The sequence below is a fragment of the Amblyraja radiata genome, chromosome 2 (assembly GCF_010909765.2).
Source record: "Amblyraja radiata isolate CabotCenter1 chromosome 2, sAmbRad1.1.pri, whole genome shotgun sequence".
In the NCBI taxonomy this organism is placed as follows: domain Eukaryota; kingdom Metazoa; phylum Chordata; class Chondrichthyes; order Rajiformes; family Rajidae; genus Amblyraja; species Amblyraja radiata.
The window spans coordinates 33,271,350-33,294,640 of NC_045957.1; the positions used below are offsets into that span (position 1 = coordinate 33,271,350).

The following is a 23,291-nucleotide window of genomic DNA, read 5'->3' on the forward strand; positions in this document are numbered from 1 at the left end:
ACATGTTGAAAAATACGCCGCGACCTAGCTGAGGCCTCGAGTACACGGGGACTACTCTTGAGCATGAAGGAGAGTTACAAACGACCTTGTGTCGACCATGCTGCGAGTATGAGTCGAGGGCAAAGTGGGATGGCCCCTTAACTGTTCCTTTATTTAACCCCGACATCAATAAAGCTCCATCAATACATTTGGAAGTCAGAATAGTATGTAACTTGAAGGGGACGTTAATGAAGTCACAAGTATTTTAGGTCAGAGGAATAAGCTTAATCACCTGGACTGCAGGATTTAAGAAAGACAGTTCGTCAACTTGAAAGATAATTGAGAATGGGTCAGCACTACCCACGTCCTGCAAATTTATTTAAAAAAAACATGGACTTTATTTACTTTTAACAAGCTTAGTTTGATAAAATTTACACAATTATCCAGCATTGACGGAATGTTACATTTTGCCAGTCTTCAGTTGCTTCAGTTAAAAGAATACTTTCTGCTTTCCGATGCCAAATCTGTTTTAAATCCAAGTGACAACATTAATAGCTTAGTAAGTAAAGAAAATGCTGATATTTTATGCCATCCCACTACAGGTGCAATGTTGTTGCTTTGGCCCAGGTAACGTATCATCTGTGTTTGCTGGAACGATGGATGGTTCAATACTGGCTTGGGATCTACATGAATGCTCCATTATACACCAAAATCTTCAGATTGGAGGGCAGGAATGGACACTTAGGTTACCAACATACACTACTGGTGAGTCAATGATCCAACAGTGATTACAATAGACTTCTAATGGAAGGCTACAAAATAATAGATAAGTGTTTGTAAATGATCCATGACAACATACATGGTAAAACATAGGTTTTTATTCCATTCAGAAATACAGAGCATTTAAGTTGCACAGCCGTGCTCATGAAGCTCAGCATACGTTCTGCTAGCTGGCTGTCAGCGTTAGTGTAGTACCGTAATACCGTGTAATGGGTGGTATGCATTATATGTGTAGTGGAGATTATAAATGGCATGGATTAATAAAGGTTAATCTACAACAAGGTAATGCCTGCAGGTATAGTTTACATAAACCTAGAATATATCTGAGAAGCAAGAGTGCTTTATTGTCAGGAAGGAACTGCAGATGCTGGTATAAACTGAAGATAAACACAAAATGCTGGAGTACTTCAGCGGGAGAGGCAGCATCTCTGGAGAGAAGGAATGGGTGATGTTACGGGTCGAGATTGCAGGAGTCTTGTAACATCACCCATTCCTTCTCTCCAGAGATGCTGCCTGTCCTGCTCAGGACAGGATTTTCTGTCTATCGTGTTTTATTGTCATATTTTCCACAACGGAACAATGAAATTCTAACTTGCAGCAGCACGATAGGTTTGTAAACATAGTGACCAATAGAAAATATAATAACCAAACAGAAAAAAAGTTAATTAAATTTAAAAAAACCAATATAGTACAAAAAATAAATCAAAGCCCAAAGTCCCTAGTGCAACCCAGGCACTTCATAGTTTTGAGTTTAGTTGGAGTTTGCAGTCTACGATTGCCTGATGGATGTTGGAAAGAAGCTGTTCCTGAACCTAGGCATTATAGTTTTCAGACTTCTATACCTTCTTCCCGATGGCAGGAGTGAATTACCAGGGTGGTGTGGATCTTTGATGATGCTGGATGCTTTTTTGAGTCAGCATCTCTTATAGATCCCTTTGATGGTGGGGAGGTCAGTACCCGTGATGGACCAGGGTGTGGTGAGGTTCCACATAAAAGACGGCTAACTCGAGTTAATGCTCATGGATCTGAAGTCAAATGACTGATTTGTAAAGGGAGTGGAAGGCAAGAGAATTAGTGTGATAGATCTATGCTCAAATTGGAACGATCTAACCACTGATGTCTTGCAAGGATTTGTGCATGGATTTCAACTGTTTTTTAAAGAAATTAGCACATTCAGAACCCAACCAAGCTTGCTATAGATTGAATAATAGGGCAGACGGGAATTTTTTTTTTACAGGGAAACATTCATTTTGTTAAGTGAATACACACAATTAAATGTTTAAGAAGGAACTGCAGATGCTGGAAAATCGAAGGGAGACAAAAATGCTGGAGAAACTCAGCGGGTGATGCAGCATCTATGGAGCGAAGGAAATAGGCAACGTTTAGGGTCGAAACCCTTCTTCAGACTACACAAAATTAAATAGCTGCTTGATGGTCAGCACTGCCTCAGTGGCTGAAGCACCTGTTTCCAGCTATATGACTCCAAGACTATGAAAACTGGCAGATGGATTTTAAAGAAGACATGTAGGATTTTAATCAAAATATAGATATTACTCGAGAGAGAGAAACAGCCGATGCTGGAATTTGAAGCAACATCGATGTCCTCCGTCCCCTGCATCCCTACTGACAGATGCTGCTCAACCTGCTGCTCTTCCATCAGATTGCTTGTGTCTTGTACATATCATCAACATATCACCATATCATCATGTAAAGCAGATGTACTATATGTAATCAAAAATATATGTTCAATGGTGTTCTTGGAATCAAAATGAAAGTGGTGGGATATACACACACCTCTAGTTACATTGCAAAATGGTTTCAAATTTTTAGTGTAAATCTGGTCTCATGAAAAACAATTTTTTTAGTTAACCAAATACAGTGCTGTATAAAAAAACTTGTGTGTGTGTGTGGCTCATCTGCAATTAATTTAAGTCTAGTTATTTTTTTTAAAAGCTGCTGGCAGCACTGTTTGTAATTTCTTTAGAATTTTAGACATTAGACTTACAGCGTGGAAACAGGCCCTTCGGCCCAGCGAGTCCCCGCCGACCAGCGATCACCCCGTACTCTAACACTATCCTACACACTGGGGACATTTTACAATGTATAGAAGCCAATTAACCTACAAACTTGTATGTCTTTGGAGTGTGGGAGGAAACCGGAGCACCCAGAGAAAACCCATGTGGACACAGGGAGAACATTCAAACTACGTACAGACAGCACCTGGGTAGTCAGGATCTCTGGCGCTGCAAGGCAGCAACTCTACCGCTGCACCACTCTGCCGCCATTTTTAATTTAGCAGATTTGTGATGAATGTTGATTGTTCCTGAGTTTCTTTTCTCATAATTAGAAATTTGGGAGGAGGCTCATGTGGAGGATGATCAATGGCATAAAACAGTTAGCTAAAAGCCTTGGTGCAGTGCATAGTTCCTGATGATAAATGCATTTGAAGCAGAATAGCCAACATGATGCCTCTTAATTAAATACTCCTGAAATAACTTTAGTTTCAATAAAACATAGATTGGTAGCTATGTAAAGTAAAGATGAGAACAGAGATTAGGTGTTAAAAGTGTATATTGCTAAGTTCACATAAGGAGATACAGTATAACATTGAGGATGATTTTGCATGCAGCATTGACAAAAATCCTTCAGATGGTATAGCGGGCAAGAGCAGCTATATAAAGCAGCTAGATGCTGTAGATAAAATTTCTGTGAAGGCAGGCTTTTATTTAAGTGAACTTTCCTTTCAGATGGGATTCTGACAGCAGTAAATCACTCGTCTGCAGTGAAGGCTATTGATCCAGTGTCATCTGCTTCCTATGATAATTGTATTGGGCTTTCACTCTTGACATCCCAACAAGGTAAGCTTTCACTCAGCACTGTAGTCCTTTCATAATTTTTCTGTTAAGAACCTTAATTTGTTTTGCTTGACAAACATAATTTATTTTATCTTCCATTGAGCATAATTTAATGTTATTGAATATTTTTTAAAGTTCATGTGATAGGAGCAAAATTAGGCCATTCGGCCCCAAAGTCTACTCCGCCATTCAAACATGGCTGATCAAAGTATTCAAAGGTTTTTATTAATCACATTCACATACACCGAGGTGTAATGAAGTGAAATGCTTTTTGCCATTTTGCAGTACACAAAAGAATACAGACATAACACCAATGAGAGTTTTAAACACAAAGAACATCCCCCCACAATGGCTCCCACCATGAGGGAAGGCACAAAGTCCAGTCCCCAACCCCAGTTCACCCATAGTTGGGCCTATTGAGGCCTCCACAGTTGCCTCTACGGAGGCCCGATGTTCCTGGCCGTTCTCGCCGGGTGGTGGTGCTCCGGCGTCGGGAGAGTCCTCACAGCGGCTTGGGACACCTGGAACGGCCACCTCCGTACTGGAGGCCGCGGCTTCCGAAGCCGACAAGGCCGCTCCACAACTGGCGATCTCGTCGCGAGATCCCAGGCTCCCGGTGTAAAGTCAGCGCCGCCGCCCGCAGCTGGCCGCTCCACAGTCCCGCAGCTCCGCGATGTTGTTCCCAGCGGTCTCAGCTCACCGGAGCTCCAGCGCGGCGACCCAGGCAAGGCATCGCCCGCTCCACGATAGCGCTCCAGCGCTGTGCCGCCGCCGAAGCCGAGGTTCTGGCGGTCCGCGACAGGAAACGCCGCTCCAGGCCCGCTGGTAGGCCGCGAGGACGGGTCGAAGCTGCAGCCCGGAGAAAAGCTGCCTCTCCGACCAGGTAGGGACCCTGAAAGGCAGTTTCCCCCTTCCCCCACCCCCCACACAAAAAAGTCTAGACCTCCAAACAAAACACTTTAACTAACTAAAAATAAAAATAAAACGGTGAAAAGACAGACAACTGTTAGCAGGGCAGCCGCGCACAGGACAGCGCCCCCTCCTGATCTATCTCACTCTTAACCCCATTCTGCCTTATCCCCATAACCCCTGACACCTATACTAATCAAGAATCTATCTATCTCTGCCTTAAAAATATCCATTGACTTTGCCTCCACAGCCTTCTGTGGCAATGAATTCCACAGATTCATCACCCTCTGATGAAAAAGATTCCTTCTCATCTCCTTCCCAAAGGAACACCTTTTAATTCTGAGGTGATGACCTCTGGTCCTAGCCTTCCACTAGTGGAAACATCCTCTCCACATCCACTCTATCCAGGCCCTTCACTATTCTGTAAGTTTCAATGAGGTTCCCCCTCTTCCTTCTAAACTCCAGCGAGTAGAGGCCCAGTGCCGACTTTCTGATGATTTGCATGTAATTTTCAGTTAAATATGTTTTATACTTGTTCCAAATCTTTATGGCAGCTGAACAAAATAATGTCAGACTGATATTAGCTATTAATGTTGAAATGAGAACTGCAGGTACTGGTTTACAAAAGAAGACACAATGTACTGGAGTAACTTAGTGGGTCAGGCAGCATTTGAGGAGAACATGAATAGGTGACATTTTGGATCAGGACCTTTCTTTAGACCGATTATAGGGGGAGGGGGAAGACCGCTGGAAGTGAGGAGGGCTAGGCCAAACCCTTCAGGTAATAGTCTGATATTGATGAGGAAAGATTTTTCATGACAGATGGTTGGATAAAGGCCAGAGATGAAAAAACTTGTGCAACAAAAGGATTGAGGAGATGTGAATTGTGAAGCTAGATGAATGAATGTAGGTGGGAGGGGCAAGAGGAGAGGGATACTTAATAATTAGCTATTTAATAATAGCCCTCACCATTGGCAATGATGTAACTAGATTTTCCTATTCCAATTTAGATGAGGGCTGCTAAAAATGGTTCCATTTCCATGGCAGTTCATCTATGTATTGGAATGTATACTGTAGTTACCTGCTATGAGCTACAGATGGATAATGCAAATTGACCACTCTTACATGGTTGTGCTTTAAAAAAAAATTAGGCACTCTCCTTTGATAATTTGATTGAGTCCAAACTTGGTATCATGGACATGTGTAGTATAAACAACATGCTCATCTTTTTGTGCCAAGGAAAACATAGAGAAATGTTTTAGTTTATCTTAATTTATCTGAAAGGTTTCCTAGTTGCATGATTTTAATGCCTTGCTGGTGCTGAATTAACACAGCCTTGGTTTGTGGTATAGGTTTCATAATTAAGTAGAACCTCTATGTTGGAAAATTACTAAAACTAGCTGATTACTACCCAGCAATCACCAGTATCATTTTCATCATGGACCCGATGGTGATCTCAATATCTGTGATTTGCAAACTATTTTTTCCAAAATCACTTGATTTGTGCATTGAAATAAGATTGATTTGGCAACAAGACTTTACAATAAAACAACAATGAAGCTCATTCAAAGTGTGATTACCATGATCCCATTCTAAGGACAAAGCTGTCTAAATAATAGAATCAAGGAACTACAGATGGTGGCTTACACAAAAGGACACAAAATGCTGGTGTAACTCAGCAGGTCAAACATCATTACTGGAGAAAAATGGATAAGTGACGCTTCTGAAGAAGGGCCTTGATCCGAAACGTCACCTTTCCATGTTCTCCAGAGATGCTGCTTGACCTGCTGAGTTACTCCAGTACTTTGTGTCCTTCCGTCAAAATGATACCCGTTTCCATGAAAATACAAGTCTTGTCTCATATGGACACCAGCAGTGGTGTTGCATATGGAAAGTCTGCAGTGGTACAGCCTGAGTGAAGACCAGAGTTAGGAATTTCTGTGACAATCCTGTGCTTGAATTATTTTCATCTCTCGGAGCTGAGGCCTAATGGGGCGAGGAACTGGACAGTCCTCTAGCATGTAATGATATTTTGCTTGGGAGAGAAATAAATTAGTTGATAAACTAATGAAAGTCTTTTTTAAATTCTATCAGTTAAAATTATTCTGTGTTTTTTTTTAATTATATTCAGGAAATAATAAACTCAATATATTAACAGATTTTCCTGGATAGTTTTTTTGCTCTTTCTAATTAATAAAGATTTTTTTGTATCTATCTCAGGAAGTTCTGGACTATCATTTCAGCTGGCATCACTTGATGAAAGTGGTTTGCTTAACCTGTGGGTAAGCATAAGACTCCTCGTTAAGTTTTGAATGTTTATATTTCAAATTCGAATAGTTATCAGACATAAACACACACGTTTATTCATAGTATCAGCCAGTGAGGTTGCAGTAATTTTATGATTCGGTGTCAAGCACAAAATAATTTGTTGAGACATCTTTTATTCATATCTGAATGTTTATGGAATGACATGCAGAGGAAATTAACATTCTGTGTTTTGAGCATTTGGAAATTAATGCAAATCTTAAATTCAGTAGAGAAAAATGTTCTATGTCTCAGCAAATAAAATATACATCTTATCCCTGTAGAATGCATCGCTATCATTCAGAAGGATGATTTATAGTCTTTACAAAGTTGTACAACTCACATTTGAGTTATACTTGTTAGTAATTTATTTTAACATATTATACCGAGCAATATAGCAAGCCACGTGTTGTGAATCAGAGTAATCTTTATTGGTACAATACAGAGAACAGCACACATGAGACTGGGGATGGTTCTCCCAGAGTTCTATATACATACCAGGGCACACCGCTAAACCACGTGACGACTTCTTCCCACCAAACACAGTCACGTGACCCTGCCAGTCCTAGTGCCAAGGATTCGCTCAGTAAGTGGGCTAACCATCAGGTGGCGCCACAATATAATTAATTCTGTTCTTTCTGTACAATAGTCCAATTTTTTTCCAATTCTTCAAACCACTGTTGATTTATTGGAACCTATAAAGACATCAAATTTGTAAATGGATTTTCCATGTCCTTCCCCCCAAAATAAATTGTCCTTTATGACTTTGATCCTTTGCTGTTGAAGGCACACACTATAAATAATATATAATGGTTATAACTTTTTAATGATTTGTTTTACTTATGCCTTTGCATGTATATTGATGAAAACCAGGTATTGTTTAGATAGGTATTTAGAATTTGATCATGGTAATCACACTCTGGGTGAACTTCATTCGTATTTATATTTTGGTAAGTTTTTACACCAATCTTATGTAATCTTAGTTCAGAAAGCAGACCATTTTAGAAATCAAGTTTGCTGTTCACAGAACACGAGGCAGCATAGCGATACAGCAAGCAGTACTGCTGCCTTAATGCTCTAGTGACATCGGTTCAATTCTGACTTTCAGTGAAATCTGTGAAGACTTTGCTCCTTCTCATTGTGACCATATGGTCTATTCCCAGGTGCTGCTCCAGTTTCCTCCCACATCCCAAAGACACACTGGTTAGTGTTACATAGAAATAAATAAGGAGAAGAAATTGAGGAGATTGCTTTGAGAGCCAGCATTTAGATGGGATTTGAGAAAGATTATTTTCACTAAGAGTTTGCGAAAACCTTTTGTAATGGAAGAGGCTGGTACTCTCATAACACAGAAGTATATAAGTGGCATAGAAGATTTGGGCTGAGTGCTGGGAAATGGGATTAGTACAGAAAAGCACTTAGTGGCTGGCATGAACACTATGGTCTAAAGCACCTGTTTCTGTGCACTATGACTATCGCTGTGGACTCAGTTGGCCAAACAACCACATCTCTATTAAAAGGAATTATGAAAAAATAGAAATATGAATCATTGACAAAATAGAACTCATGCATGAAAAATGTATTACTGCATTAAATATGTAAAAGGGATTAGATAATTGCTTGAAATAACTTTGGTAAGTTTTACCAGAATTGTAGAAAATTGGCAAAGTTGCAGACAGTGAAGGTAGTGAAGGATACCGCAAGATATAGTTCTATTACATATATGAAAGGAGGTGCAGCTTAATTGGGGCAAGTGTGAGGCGTTGCACTTTGGGAGGTTAAATGTGAGGAGAAAATATACAGTTATTGACAGGACCCTTAACAACATTGATGTACAGAGTGCAAGTTCCCTGAAAATAGCAACACAAGTAGATAGAATGATAAAGAAGGTGTATGGTGTACGTACCTTCAACTGCCAAGCAATGGAGTAGACAATATCCAGGGAATTATGTTGCAACCTCATAGAAGTTTTGTTCATCTGGATTTGAAATATTCTGGTCACCTCATTGCTGGAGGTTGTGCAGACTTTGGATAAGGCACAGAAGATGTTTACTAAGATGCTGCCTGGATTAGAGGGTGTTAACTATAAGGAGAGATTAGACAAACATGGATTGTTTTCTCTGTAAACTGAGTGGAGACCTAATAGAAGTTTAGAAAATGATTGGAGGCATAGTTGGGGTAGGCAGTCAGATACTTTTTCCATATGGCAAATACTAAAGGTCATAGCTACAAGGTCAGAGTGAGAAAGTTGGAAGAAAATGTGCAGGACAGGTTTTTTACACAGAGAGTGGTGGGTTCATGGATGGCACTACCAATAGTGCGAGTGGAAGCAGATACAAGTGTGGCGTTTAAGAAGCATTTAGTATGAATATGCAGGAGGTGGAGGGATACGAATCATGTACAAGCGGAAGGGAATAGTTTTAAGTCTTCAGCATGTCTGGCACAGACAATGTGGGGAAAACGGCCTGTTCTTTCATATTCTATGAAATAGCAGATTATAAAATGGTACACAGGTAATGAGACTATCTTGGTGAGATCATCTTACTGTGCCATCAACAAAGAAGATTAACACCATTCAGGACAAATGTTATTGGCACATTCTAGCAGCAATGTCTATCATTTCTATAACTGTACTGACACTCGCCAAAGTTATTTCAACAGCAGCTGTCAGTCTTGCAGCCTTGATTAGGTTTTCTACCTTCGGCCCACCGAGTCTGTACCAACCAGCGATCCCTGCACATTAATGCTATCCTACACACACTAGGGACAATTTACACTTATACCAAGCTAATAAACTTACAAACCTGTACGTCTTTGGAGTGTGGGAGAAAACCGAAGATCTCAGGAAAAACCCACGTAGTCACGGGGAGAATGGACAAACTCGTTACAAACTGCACCCTTAGTCAGGATCGAACCCGGGTCTCCGGCACTACAAGCGCTTTAAGGCAGCAATTCTACCGCTGCGCCACCGTGCCGCCTCGCATTTTGACATTAAAATAAGCAGATTCCTTACCTAGCGTCTTTGAAGAACATTCTCAGCCAAGATCATTCAAAAATTGAAAGAAATCTCATCAGTACTGAAATCAACGTTTTGGCAATGGACAATAATTACAGATTTGTGAGTGTCCCCATCCTGACCAGCAATGGCAAAATTTACCTGAGATATGTTGGCTGTATCGGGTGTATATTTCAGGAATTCCTGAACTTTCCTGGGTTTATAATGATGATTTGATGACTGAGTTCTCCATGGAGTTCAGATGTCCAGTACCAATTTCTTGCAGTTAAGCTAGAAAATTTGTTTGCACAATATTTGAGCAGCTCCATTCATTTTAATGGAGTGAAACAGCTATAATGAAAGGGAGGCGATTTGTAGGAGCTTGCTTTTTTTTAAAGAATTGATTGAATATGTGATATGGGTGTTAAGGTTAGGCTGTTGTGGCATTGAAATGTGCAATGTAAATGCAAATTCTTTCTTTCAGGTTGTGGTTGAACTCCAAAAGGCAGACCTTGCTGGTTCTCTGACTGATTTAGGTATGTATGAAGGATAATACAGTAGGGAAACTAATTGAACAGAAAATTGTATTGAACTGTCACCTTTTGAGCTGGTAGATTTCTTGTCATTGAGTTAAGAAGTCATGGGTTCAAGAACAAATTATGGATGTGAGTACAATGTTTAGGCTTGCGATGTTGAATTAAAAATGCAATATTTTATGTAAGATGTCAATACCTAACCCCATCTGTCATTAAAAGGAAAAGATTCCTTGGCAACTATCAAAAAAAGAGCAAAGCCAATATTCAAGGCCAATATTTATCCTTGAAGTGATATAATCAAAAAACATTAAATCTTTTGGTTGCACCTTACTAAGTAATAATTGCTTGCTATATATTTGGTACCTGGTATTGGTTTAGTGTTGTCACATGTACTGAGAAATCCTTTGCTATTAAGTAATTAGTGGTTAAGTGATTTGTGGCATCCTGAAAAATGTGATTTAAATATGTTCATGCTTGTCTTAAGGACATTGAACGTTGAATTACTGAGTGAGGGAGCAAAACGGAAAAAAGGTGGAGGGTTGGGGAAAGATAGACGCAAAAAGCTGGAGTAACTCAGTGGGTCAGACAGCATCTCTGGAGAAAAGGAATAGGTGATGCTTTGGCTCGAGACCCTTCTCTTGACCCGAAACGTCACCTATTCCTTTTTTCCAGAGATGCTGTCTGACCCGCTGTGTTACTCCAGCTTTTTGTGTCTATGGTTTAAACCAGAATCTGCGGTTCCTTCCTACACACAGGGTTTGGGAAATATTGTCTAAAAAGGGGATTTCAGGATCATGTTTTGGAGAATGAGGAAATGAGGCTTATGGGGTTGGTAATGAAAAGTAGAACACTGACTGAACACTTAGTGGAGTAGAGAACAAAGACTCTAAAGTTGGAGAAATGAAGAGTAAATTCAGGAATGTAAGATAGTATGGGGAGGGAATGGAAGAACTTAATATAAAGGTTAAAAATCTTCAGCTCAATCTAGAAAGTAGGTGGGAGAGATGGAAAATGAAAGATTACATCTGTTTCCTTCATCCAGTAAGGCGGAGAAATCAGAAGAATTTAAGGGATTCACTGATGATGAAGAAAATAAATTGGGGTTTCATCGAAGTTCTCATGGAAAATCTTGAGCTATTGGCTGGTTATGGCTTCATTATAATTGTACTAAAATTAGAGATGTGTGTTAAATTCATATATTCTATTTCATTTCAGGACTGATTCCTGGTGGAAAGATGAAGTTGATCCACAGCTCTTCTATTGATGTAACCAGGTAAAACTGTGCAGTACAATGTTAAGGTGTTCTAATTGTGCAAATGCTAGTGATTTATTTTGTGTGTTCTACCATGATGTGGGCCAAAGACCCATTGAGGGGTGCTGAGGTCAAATGTAGACCACTCAGAAGCTTCTGTGATTGCAGAAAGCTGTAGACGAAACAGATTTGGAGATCTTATTGCACGATAAACAAAATCTATTGCAGAAGTGTAGAAGATAGTTAGAACATGGAACCTTACAGGAACAAGCCCTCTGGCTGATTATGTCTGTACCGAACCTAATGGCAAGTTAAACTAATCTCCTCTGCCTGCATGTGATGTACAATATATCCCTTCATTCCCTCCATATCCATGTGCCTTCCTGAAAGCCTCTTAAACACTGTCATTGTATCTGCTTTTACCACCACCCCTGGCAGCACATTCAAGGCATCCGCCATCTCTGTGATATAAAACCTTGTAAGGAACTTGATATAACAAATAAGGAAACCTCATTATTTGGCCCTTATTTCAAGGGGATTGGATAGAAAAATAGGAAAGTGTTACTGCTCTTGTATAAGACACAAGTACATTTTTTTTCTCTATTTTAGAGAAAGGTATTATTTTGTGTAGGAAGAAACTGCAGTTGCTGATTTAAACCAAAGAATGACACAAATAGCTGGAGTAACTCAGCAGGTCTGACAGCATTTCTTGAGAAAAGGAATAGGTGACGTTTCCGGTCGAGACCCTTCTTCAAACTATTTAGTTGCATACAGTTCAGAGAATCATGGAGTGTTTTTCCTAAAAAGACAGGTTGGGAATCTTTCATTAAAGTAGATGGATGACCTCGAGGAAAGGGAGTAGGCAGAGAGTACAGGGGACCCTCTGTGGCCATTCCCTTTCAAAACACCTATGCCCTTTTGGATACTGTTGATAGGGGTGACCCGTCAGGGGTGAGCATCATTAACAGTGGCTGCAGATGAGGGTGGTTTGATGGGTGGATGGTTAGTCAAAGGCCTGGAGATGAAGAACCAAAAGGTTGTGAGATAAGGAGGGAAGAGGTGTGAAATGTGAAGCCAGAGGAAGGGAGAAAGGTGGAAAGGGTCAGGGGGAAGAGGAAAGTCGGGCAGAATTGTGGGAAGAATGGGTGCATATCCAGATGGGGCAGAGGGAAGAGGGGACAGGAAAGGAGGTGATGTTTTTTGTAAACCAGCAACTGCAGTCCTCTGCGTCTACATATGTGAGCTTACTTGTTTACTTGCTGTACCTGAATCAAGCACTCAGACTCTGGGAGCCCTCTGCATCTCTGTCATTTCCCAACCATTTAGTTAAAATGCCGTTTTTATTTTTGCATTGCAACCATAATATGGAATGCTAAATTGGACTGATTTAAATATTACTCTAATATAGAGCTGGCATAGATGACTTGCTGATTCAAATTACTCCTGTGACATAAGTTTTTTATTATCCTTAACTTGAAGTTTTTTAATTACAAATACTTTGCCTTTTAAGCAAATTGTCTGAGGTAACAGACTTTATTTAAGATCCTGGGTCCTTTTTGCCAATATTTCCTTTGTTATGTTAATAGTGTCTTATTCCTACATCATTTCTAAAGCAGGTTTTAGTTTGCTGAGCAAAGACAGATGGAAGATAATTATCTAGTAACACATTATTCTATGCTATTGGCTTCTTGAAATAACTTTTAATTGAACCAATCAATACATTTCACCAACTGCTTACTACATGTACAGATGAATAATCTTTTGCTGTTCTTAACATTTTGTTTGGTGTTTCTACTAGTGATTTATCATCTGCTTAATTTCAATGGTTATCCAGTCTTCGTATCTGCTGAATTCCCCTTATCTATTGAAAGCTTCTTGCTTATCCATTGTAGGTTGTTTTAATATATTTTTCTTAACCACATTGTCATCTAGTCCTGCATCCATTTTTTATTGATTATTTGTTTCCCATTTTGATGTGGAAAGTAGACAAAATAAGGTACTTTTACTTGCTTAGATTGAAAAGAAATGAAGCTGATCATTGCAACAGATTGTGCGAGAGAAGTATTGGCATTTTGTGAATGCCAGTTTGAGAATTTGTGTCTCAAGTGCATTGATTTAAAAATGATTACATACCCACACTTTTAGCTGTTTGGATTTAGATCATTTAGTTATTTAGCGTCATATTATGGCATTTTGATGACAGTCTTTGTACCATTTGGTTAATAAGGAACCTAACTGGCACAAAATGTAATGTTTCTGTTGTTTCACACACACCACAATTTTCACTTGCCAATTTTATTGGTCTTTCTATTTTTTCTTTTGGTTTCGATCAGCTTTTTCCCAAAAAATCTGATGCAGCTGGGATGTCCTCGGACCCTGAGTATCAAGTTTCTGCCATCAGATCGTAATCATTTCTTTATTGGAACAGATATTGTGAGTAATGCTTTGTTTTGCAAAACCAATAAAAACCCATGGAATCGCAGGTATAGTTATCATGCTCCATTCGGTATCCATCAAGTTAAAATTAAAACAGATTAAAATATGCCCCAGCAATGTCAGGCAAAGTGAGGTGCTAACCTGATGAATCTACAGTACAAAATTATAATCTTGTTGAATAGTAGAAGCAGCATGCTATGAACAGAAACTGCACAACAGGCTGGCAGCATCTGTGAAGAAAAACAACTTTTCATCAATTTGACTTTAACTTGCCTCACCCTGCCATGAATGGTGGTGAATATATAAACAATTTATGGAAGGCTGGTGCAGGAAACAAACTTTTTCCACTTTGTCTTGGCACACCTGACACTAACTACCTAGTAAGTATATTCTCTTATTAAACATCGCAGAAATCAGTACAAGTGGCAAAGATGAGGCAACCACCTTTTGCAACTACCTTTAGCCGAATGTGGATGACCCATTTTGGCCTCCTCCTAATGTCCTTAACAATGCAGATCACAGATATCAGTCATTTGACTCACTTCATGCCTTGTAAAGAAGGAATTGAAAGCACTAGAAACGAAGGCTACTAGCCTAAGAAACACTATGCCTATATTGCCTGAGACCTGTGCTCCAAATCTAGCTGAATAGACAAGCAGTACAAGCTACAGTGTTAATACCTACCCTGTAAGATGGGAAGTTATCCAATGTATTCTGATACCAAAAATCAGAACTAATTAAATCTGGCCAATATCCAATTTATTAGTCACTGGGAAAGTGTTGGAAGGCATTAGTGATGCCCCTGTCCCACTTAGGAAACCTGAACGGAAACCTCTGGAGACTGGAGGTAGTGGAAGGTAAGACCTACCTGGTGGAATAAAACTGGGTGAAAAAAAGGTCTTACCTTCCACTACCTGCAACCTCCGGTAACCACCTTCAACTAGCATCGCAACCGGCTTCGACTAAAAAATTACCGATTTTTAAAACGGAAACCTATTTTTAGTTGAGGCCGGTTTTGAATTTTTTGAAATAATCATAGAAGAAGCTCGACTACTCGGAAACCACTTTCGACCATTAGGAAGAGTGACAAAAACCTCCGGGAATTTCACAGAAACCTTGGGTGGGGCGCAAGGTCTCCAGAGGTTTCCGTTCAGGTTTCCTAAGTGGGACAGGGGCTTGACTCTGCTTTCAAATAGAGCTTTCTTTTCAATTCATTGATGCTTGTTTTGGCTATTGCTAGAACCACCTGTTCCCATCACATTTTTACACTGGCAGCAAGAAGCCCGATTGAAACTAATGTCAATGGAAATTAAGGATACAACTCTCCAATATTTGCAGTCAGGTCTATTATAAAGGAATGGCTTTTGTTGTTGGAGATCATAGATTGGAGCTGGAATACTTTTTTCGTTTGTATGGATGCTGGTTTAGATTTCACATTTGCTGTTTCAAATCTCTGATATTATATGGTTTTATTCTTTCTCCTCAAATGCAGCAGCTCAATTTATTTTATACAGCCCTAATCTGCCATCCAAACAGAGGATTACAGTTTAGGAACAGGTCCGACAGCCCATGATGTTTATGCCAAACATGCCACCAAGTTAAACTAATCTTATCTGCCTGCACATGATCCATATCACTCTATTTCCTACATATCCATGTACCTGACTAAAAGCCTCTTAAATAACATTTATTGTACATGCTTCCACCACCAACACTGGCAGCACATTCCAGGCACCTACCACTCTCTGTGTAAAAAGAAAATCTTCTTCAAACTTTCCCCTTCTGACCTTAAAGCTATTCCCTCTTGTCTTTGACATTTCCATCCTGGGGAAAAAAGTTCTGTCTATGCCTCTCATACTTTTATATCCCTGTATAAGGTCTCCTCTCAACCTCTGGCACTCCAGAGAAAATAATCCAAGTTTGTCCAATCTGTCATGATAGCTAATACTCTCTAATCAAGGCAGCATACGGGCAAACTTCTGTTAAACTCAAATCTCTAATATATCTGGTAAACTCTCCAAAGCCTCGACTTGTTTCATCTTTTGCCAGATCCACGACCATAAAAGATGGAAAGGGTCATAACCTTTGATAATTGGATGTCTCTTTTACCTTTCTGGTTTCAACTTCTTCCTTCAATTTTGGCTCTAGTCCACTTTCCTTATGCTGTCCTTGGGAATAATCATCGCTTCACCTATATCCCCTTTCGCAAAGAAGTTTGGATTTTAATCCCTGCCATAATTCCACTTTAGACAGTAACGTTGAGCATCCTTCTCGAACCACTAAAGTGCTTTGGATGAAGTTGTGTGAAATGACGCTTCTCAGTTTTACTTGTGTTATTGTGAAGCATTGGTGTAGACCCCACATGAATCATGGATGGGCCTCCCTTTTTGTAGAGTGAGTAATGTAATCTTTGCTCCACGCTCACCCTGTCCCCTCCCTGACCTTTTCTCCCGGAAATGTTTTCAGTTCTATTTTGGCATTCCATGGAAGGGAGATTTTGTTCTACCAAATAAAATTGTTTAAATAAAGTTCAAATCACTCCTGATTATAACAGTCAATGTAATCATTTATATTCTTTTAACAGGGTCTTGTGAGCCACGGTACACGTCATGGCTTGCAAGCAACTCCTAGACTGTACAGACCTCAGTCAAGTGATGCCAGACCTATTCAAGTCACTTGTATTGACTTCTGTAATTTTGAAAAAACATTGTTCTTGGTAAGAACACCATCAGTCTTGGTTTCATATCTATCAAATGCATTATTCGTCTTTGACTTTACAGCCAAGGATTGTTTTTATTTTCCCCTCTCCTCGATGGAACCAGATGCGGAGGGGATGATGGGCAGATGGAACCAGTTGGGGGAAGGAGGATGGGACAGAGGCTAGTAGGTAATGTGTGGAACCGGACGGGGAGGGAATGATAGGAAGATGGTCACGGGTGGGGAGAAGGAGAGGTAAACAAAGGAAGAAGAAAACTCGGTGGACAGGTGAGTGCGTGTGTGGAGAGGATAACACCGGGGGCGTGGGTTACATGAAATTGGAAAATTGAAATGTCTGCTTGCCTGAAAGGGCTGCTTATGTCTCTGGGTGGTGGTAAAGTGATAGCTGTTAAACTTCGTCCTTGGATGGAAAGGTGCGAGGGGATGGGAGGAGTGGATGAGGAGGATTGAGCAGACCAGAGAGTGGTCCCCAGGGACATGGAGTCATAGCGCTGCATGGCAGGGAAACGGGCCCTTTGGCCCATCTTGTTCATTCCCACCAAGTTGGCATATTGTGGTAGACCTATTTCCAGCATTTGGCCATAGCTCCTTAAACCCTTCCTAACCATATAGCTGTCCAAATGTTTATTAAAAGTCATAATTGTACGTACCTCTATAGTTTCTTCTGGCAGCTCATTCTAGATATGGACTACCGTCTCATTAGGAAGGTTTCCCCGGACATCCCTTTTTAAACATCTCCCTTCTCACCTGAAGCTTATGCCCACGTGTTTTAGAATCCTCTATCTGGGAAGAAGATTGTGAGCATTCACTTTATCCATAACAACTCAATAAGGTCACTCCTCAGCCTCCTACGCTGCAAATAAAAATGGCCGAGCCTATCCAACCTCTCCTTATAACTCAATCCCACAAGCCCAGGCAACATCCTGGTGAATTTCCACCTTAATGACATCTACTCTTTCCACCTTAATGACATATTTTCTCCAGCTGGTCGACTAGAACTGCACACCCTACTCCACGTGGTCTCATCAATGACTTGTAATTTAGACTTTAGACTATCGAGACACAGCGCAGAATCAGGTCCTTCGGCCAACCGAGTCAGTGCCAACCAGCGGTCACCCTGTACGCTAACCTACACACAATAGGGACCATTTTACAACTTGCTGAAGCCAATGAACCTACAAACCTTTACGTCTTTGGCGTGTGTGAGGAAACCGGAGCAGCCAGAGAAAACTTGCACGGTCACAGGGAGAACATACAAACTTTATACAGAAAGCACCAGTAGTCAGAATTAAACACTGGTCTCTAGCGCTGTAAGGCAGCAACTCTACCGAAGCGCCACCCTTCTGCCCTAGAGAAAGAAGAGTACAGTTGATGTTCTAGATGTTCAAATACACATCTTCCAACCTGGTCTACGGCATTTTGTGCTCATGAAGTGACCTCCCCTACATTGGCAAGTCAGTGCAGACTAGGCTATCACTTTGTGGAGCACCTGTCCACTGTGGGCATTTTCAGTCTTAGGATATAAGGACAGCACAGTCATGCAGCTGGCATAATCTCGGGCATAGATATGGTGGGGTGAAGAGCCTGTTCCTGCATTCTACTGTTCTACTGTTCTAGGTTCTACATGTCCTATCCCTTCTTCATCTGGTTTCCAGCAGTGCCTACACCTCTGCATCTATTGCTGTATCTTTCTTCTTCTCATTCAATCCCGACATAGTGTCTCCTCCCGAAACATCAACGCGTCTTTTGCCTCCACAGACACTGCTTGACCCACTGAGCTCTTCCAGTGTTCTGCTTTTTATTCCAGTTTACAGCATCTGTGGTCCCTCTTGTCGTTAAGCTAAGGATAATTCTTTGCAAGCTGGGAAAGCTAATATTGATTTTAATGGTTGTTAAATATCTCTGACATTCAGAAACTAATCGACATTCAAATAACAATGCTTGTCATTTAGACCAGATTCACTGACAAAACTTGGTGAAGTCTGACGCTTTAACTCTTTGAAAAGCATGGAGTCATGTGGCAAAAAGTATAACCCCCCCAGTAAGGGACAATACATTTTTTTTTTAGATTTTTATTTAAAGTTTTAGTTGTTTAAAAGCTTGTGTCTGTCATGTTGTCTTGCAGGTTGGGTGTTCAGATGGAACGATTAGACTGCACTCGGTGACAAATGAGTGGCCCATTTTACAGTGGAATGAAAGTACAAAGGGCAGTCCAATCCGGAGCGTGCTGTGGGCATTAACACGGCCTGGCATGTTTTTTGTCCTCGACGCGGAATCGCATGTATATGTGTGGGACTTAATGCAAGATGTTTCCAAACCGGTTGTAGAGGAGAGTCTTCAGTCCGATAGGTGAGTAGAACGATTCTAATAAGGAGAAGCCATTGCTGTGATTTTTTTAGTAAACATTGCACTGTAAATATTCTGTTGTTGCATAAAGTTTGCCTTGCCTTTCAATAAGATAAAGGGTGATTTGGTCATTGGCCTCAACTTTGTTTTCTGCCTGGTTGGTGCAAGCCTCCACTCCCTGAAGTTTGCAACCCAGTCTTTTATAAGCAGATTGAATGGAGTTGGCAAAACATTCCCAAGATGACGCGAGCCTGTGGCGACATTTTGCCAGCAGCTCAACAGAAGAGGATTATTTACAGCTACAATCAACTCACCTGGATCAGAAAAACGGCAGAAATCAACGCCATAACGGAAAGCTGCTAGTGCACTTGAAGGCACTAGCGATATCGCGATCTGCCGCAGCTGCGGTAGCCCCCGACTGCAAGCGTTCCCTCGATCGCTGGAGAACACACGACCTGACTGAGGATCACAGGTAGTGTACCTGGAAACACCAGGAAGACCTCCGGAGCCGAGGGGCAGGATCTCACAGCAGCAACGGAGCTGGAACTGCCGACTGTGAGGGAATCCCCGATTGCAACGGAGCTGAAGCTGCCGTCTGCAAGGGAATCCCCGTTCCAGCGCAGGTTCTCAGAAACAGTAGGTGCAGTAAGTACAGTGCTTGGAAACAGCGGAGAGGCCTCCATTGTGTCCGGAAACGTGGCTGACAGGCAGGACTTCAGGTCAGACTGAAGCGTAGGGGATTTCGACCCCCTCTCCTTACCATCCTACTGGTCAATGTACAGTCCTTTGAAAATAAAGTGGACTTAAGGGCAAGGCTGCTTTATCAAAGGAAGCTGAGGGAATGCTCTGTGTTCTGTTTCACAGAGACATGGCTCACCCCAGCTCCCCAGACTCTGCGGTCCAGCCTGAAGGTTTCTCCATCCATCGCATGGACCGTACACTGGCATCTGGGAAAGGGAGAGGAGGGGGCATCTGCCTCATGGTCAACTCTGCGTGCTGCTCAGACGTGGCAGTCCTATCCAACTCCTGCTCTCCACACCTCGAACATCTGGCTGATGTCCATCTGGCACAGGAGGAGCTGCACGCGTTGGTCAACAAGCACCAGAAGTCTTACCCCGAGGCATTTACCACCATTGCTGGGGACTTCATCAAAGGCAACCGTCGCCCCCATTTTGGTAAATCCGACCATACCGCGGTGCTGCTTCTTCCTGCCTACAGGCAGCAATTGAAGAGTGCACACCCAGAGGTGAGGACTGTACAGAGCTGGTCGAGGGGGGGGGGGGGGGGGGGGGGGGGGCAGAGGGCAGAGGGCAGAGGAACAACTCCAGGACTGCTTGGAGTCTGTAGACTGGGCAATGTTCAGTGACTCGGCAACGGACCTGAATGAATACGGCACAGTCGTCACAGACTTCATTAAGAAATGTGTGGAGGACTGCATCACAACAAAAACCTTCCAAGTGTTTCCTAACCAGAAGCCTTGAAAGAACCATGGGATCCGCATTCTTCTGGTCCAGATCCTGGGCATTCAGGTCTGGAGATACAGTCTACAAGAAGTCCAGATACGGCCTTGGTAAGGCCATCATAAAGGCCAAAAGGGACTTCTACTCCAAGCTGGAGGATGAAACGGATGTTCGGCAACTGTGGCAGGACTTGAACGCAATCACCTCCTACAAGGCGAAATCAGGAGGCAGCTTGAATGTCGCCAAAGCATCACTCCCTGACGAGCTCAATGCGTTTTACGCCCGCTTTGATAGGAAGAACACTGATTTGTCTTCCCGAGCCCCCATTCGCCGTGATGGTATTTCAGTCACAGTCACAGAGGACGACGTCAGAAGATCCTTCGGGGGGTGAACCCTCGGAAAGTGCCTGGACCTGACGGTACACCTGGTCGTGTTCTAAAAACCTGTGCGGACCAAGTTTTTATGGACATTTTCAACCTCTCACTTCTGAGGTCTGAGGTTCCCACCTGCTTTAAAAGGGCATCAATAATACAAGAAGAGTAAGGTGACGTGCCTCAATGACTATCGACCAGTGGCACTAACGTCTGTGGTGATGAAGTGCTTTGAGAGGTTGATTATGGCGCATATCAACTCCTACCTCGACAAGAATCTCGACCCACTGCAGTTCGCTTAACGCCATAACAGATCAACGGTGGATGCAATCTCACTGGCTCTCCGCTCTGCTCTGGACCACTTGGACAACAAAAACTCTATGTCAGGCTGTTATTCATTGACTACAGCTCGGCATTTAATACAATGATCCCCTCCAAGCTGGTTACCAAGCTCTCAGATCTGGGTCTCTGCGCATCCCTCTGCAATTGGATCCTCGACCTCCTCATCCAGAGATCACAGTCTGTACGTATTGGTGGAAATGTATCATCCTCGATAACAATCAGCATGGGAGCACCTCAAGGCTGCGTGCTCAGCCCTCTGCTCTACTCACTCTATACTCATGACTGCGCAGCCGGACATAGTACGTACTCCATCATCAAGTTCGCCGACGACACCACTGTTGTGGGACGAATCACTGATGGGGACGAGTCAGAGTATAGAAGAGATATCGACCGATTGACCAAATTGTGCCAGCACAATAACCTGGCCCTCAACACCAGCAAAACCAAGGAACTGATTGTGGACTTTGGAAGGGGTAGGATAGGGACCCACAATCCCGTTTATATCAACGGTGGAAAGGATCAAGAATTTCAAATTCCTGGGCGTGCACATTTCTGAAGATCTTTCCTGGTCCCAGCACACTGATGCAATTATAAAGAAAGCACATCAGCGCCTCTACTTTCTGAGAAGATTACGTGAGTTGGTATGTCAAAGAGAACTCTCTCAAACTTCTACAGGTGCACAGTAGAGAGCATGCTGACTGGTTGCATCGTGGCTTGGTTTGGTAACTCGAGCATCCAGGAGCGGAAAAGAATGCAGAAAGTTGCGACCACTGTCCAGTCCATCATCGGCTCTGACCTCCTCACCATCGAAGGGATCTATCGCAGTCGCTGCCTCAAAAAGGCTACCAACATCATCAAGGACCCACACCATCTTGGCCACGCACTCATCTCTCCGCAACCATCGGGTAGAAGGTACAGGAGCCTGAATACTGGTGCATCCAGGTTCAGGAACAGCTTCTTCCCCACAGCCATCGGGCTATTAAACTCGCCAACAAACAGACTCTGAACTGTAACGGCCTTTGCACTTTATCTGTTTATTTATGTGTATATTGAATTGAACTGAACTGTTCTGTATTTATGCTTACAATATTCTGTTGTGCTGAAGCAAAGCAAGAATTTCATTGTCCTATCTAGGACACATGACACATGACAATAAACTCTTGACTTGACTCAAAGAAAATCTCAAAAGATAATAAATTTGTTGCAGACTGATGGCCCTCCTCTAATTTATGATGTTGGTCATAAGGTTATACGCGATAGGATTAGAATTAGGCCATTCGGCCCATCAAGTCTACTCCATCATTCAACCATGGCTGATCGATCTCTCCCTCCTAACCCTATTCTCCTGCCTTCTCCCCATAACCTTTGACAATGTTGGGAGGGCTTGAGGAATATGAGAAAGAGATTGATGCTTTCGTAAAAAGTTCGTTACAACGGAAACTGCTGGAAATCTGAACAAAGAATGGAAAATTGTGAAGAACTATGTGTGCCAGGCAACATCTTTGCAGAGAGAAACAGAGTAAATGTTTCAGGCCGACAACCTTCCATCAGACTGATAGAAGTCTGAAGAAGGGTCCCGATCCAATGCATCGCCTGTTCATTCGCTCCACAGATGCTGCGTGATGCACTGAGTTCCTTCAACACTTTGTGTTTTCCTCGTGATTCCAGCATCTGCAGTTTCTTGTGTCTCCAACCTTCCAGCAGAACAAGTTTAAGATAACGTGTAAAATGCAGGGAGAGGGAAAAAGACGGAAGATGTCAGTGCTTGGATGGAAAGCAGGAAGGATGAAAAGACAGAAGTAATGGTGACTCAGAGTTCCAGTGGGCCAGTTTGATCCTAACTTTGACTGCTGCCCATATGGGATTTGTATGTTCTCCCTGTCATCCTGTATGGCACCCATATCCAACACTGGCTGGTTAATTGGCTGCCGTAAATTGCCTCTGCTGTTAGTGAATGGCAGGGGAAACAGGGAAGAGTTGATGGGCAATTAAATGAGCAAAGATAACA

General features: G+C 42.0%; 1 protein-coding gene across 3 annotated transcripts in view; it reads left to right on the forward strand.

Annotated features, from left to right (window-relative positions):
* Window positions 1-23,291, forward strand: part of dync2i1 (dynein 2 intermediate chain 1) — a 92,446-nt gene that overhangs the window by 66,109 nt on the left and 3,046 nt on the right. For all 3 annotated transcript variants that reach the window (XM_033044600.1, XM_033044605.1, XM_033044613.1), the window contains 8 exons: window positions 582-744; window positions 3,507-3,617; window positions 6,744-6,805; window positions 10,307-10,358; window positions 11,574-11,631; window positions 13,944-14,043; window positions 16,631-16,762; window positions 18,890-19,113. In XM_033044600.1, the coding sequence (XP_032900491.1) occupies window positions 582-744; window positions 3,507-3,617; window positions 6,744-6,805; window positions 10,307-10,358; window positions 11,574-11,631; window positions 13,944-14,043; window positions 16,631-16,762; window positions 18,890-19,113 (902 nt within the window). The remainder of the gene's footprint in view (window positions 1-581; window positions 745-3,506; window positions 3,618-6,743; window positions 6,806-10,306; window positions 10,359-11,573; window positions 11,632-13,943; window positions 14,044-16,630; window positions 16,763-18,889; window positions 19,114-23,291) is intronic.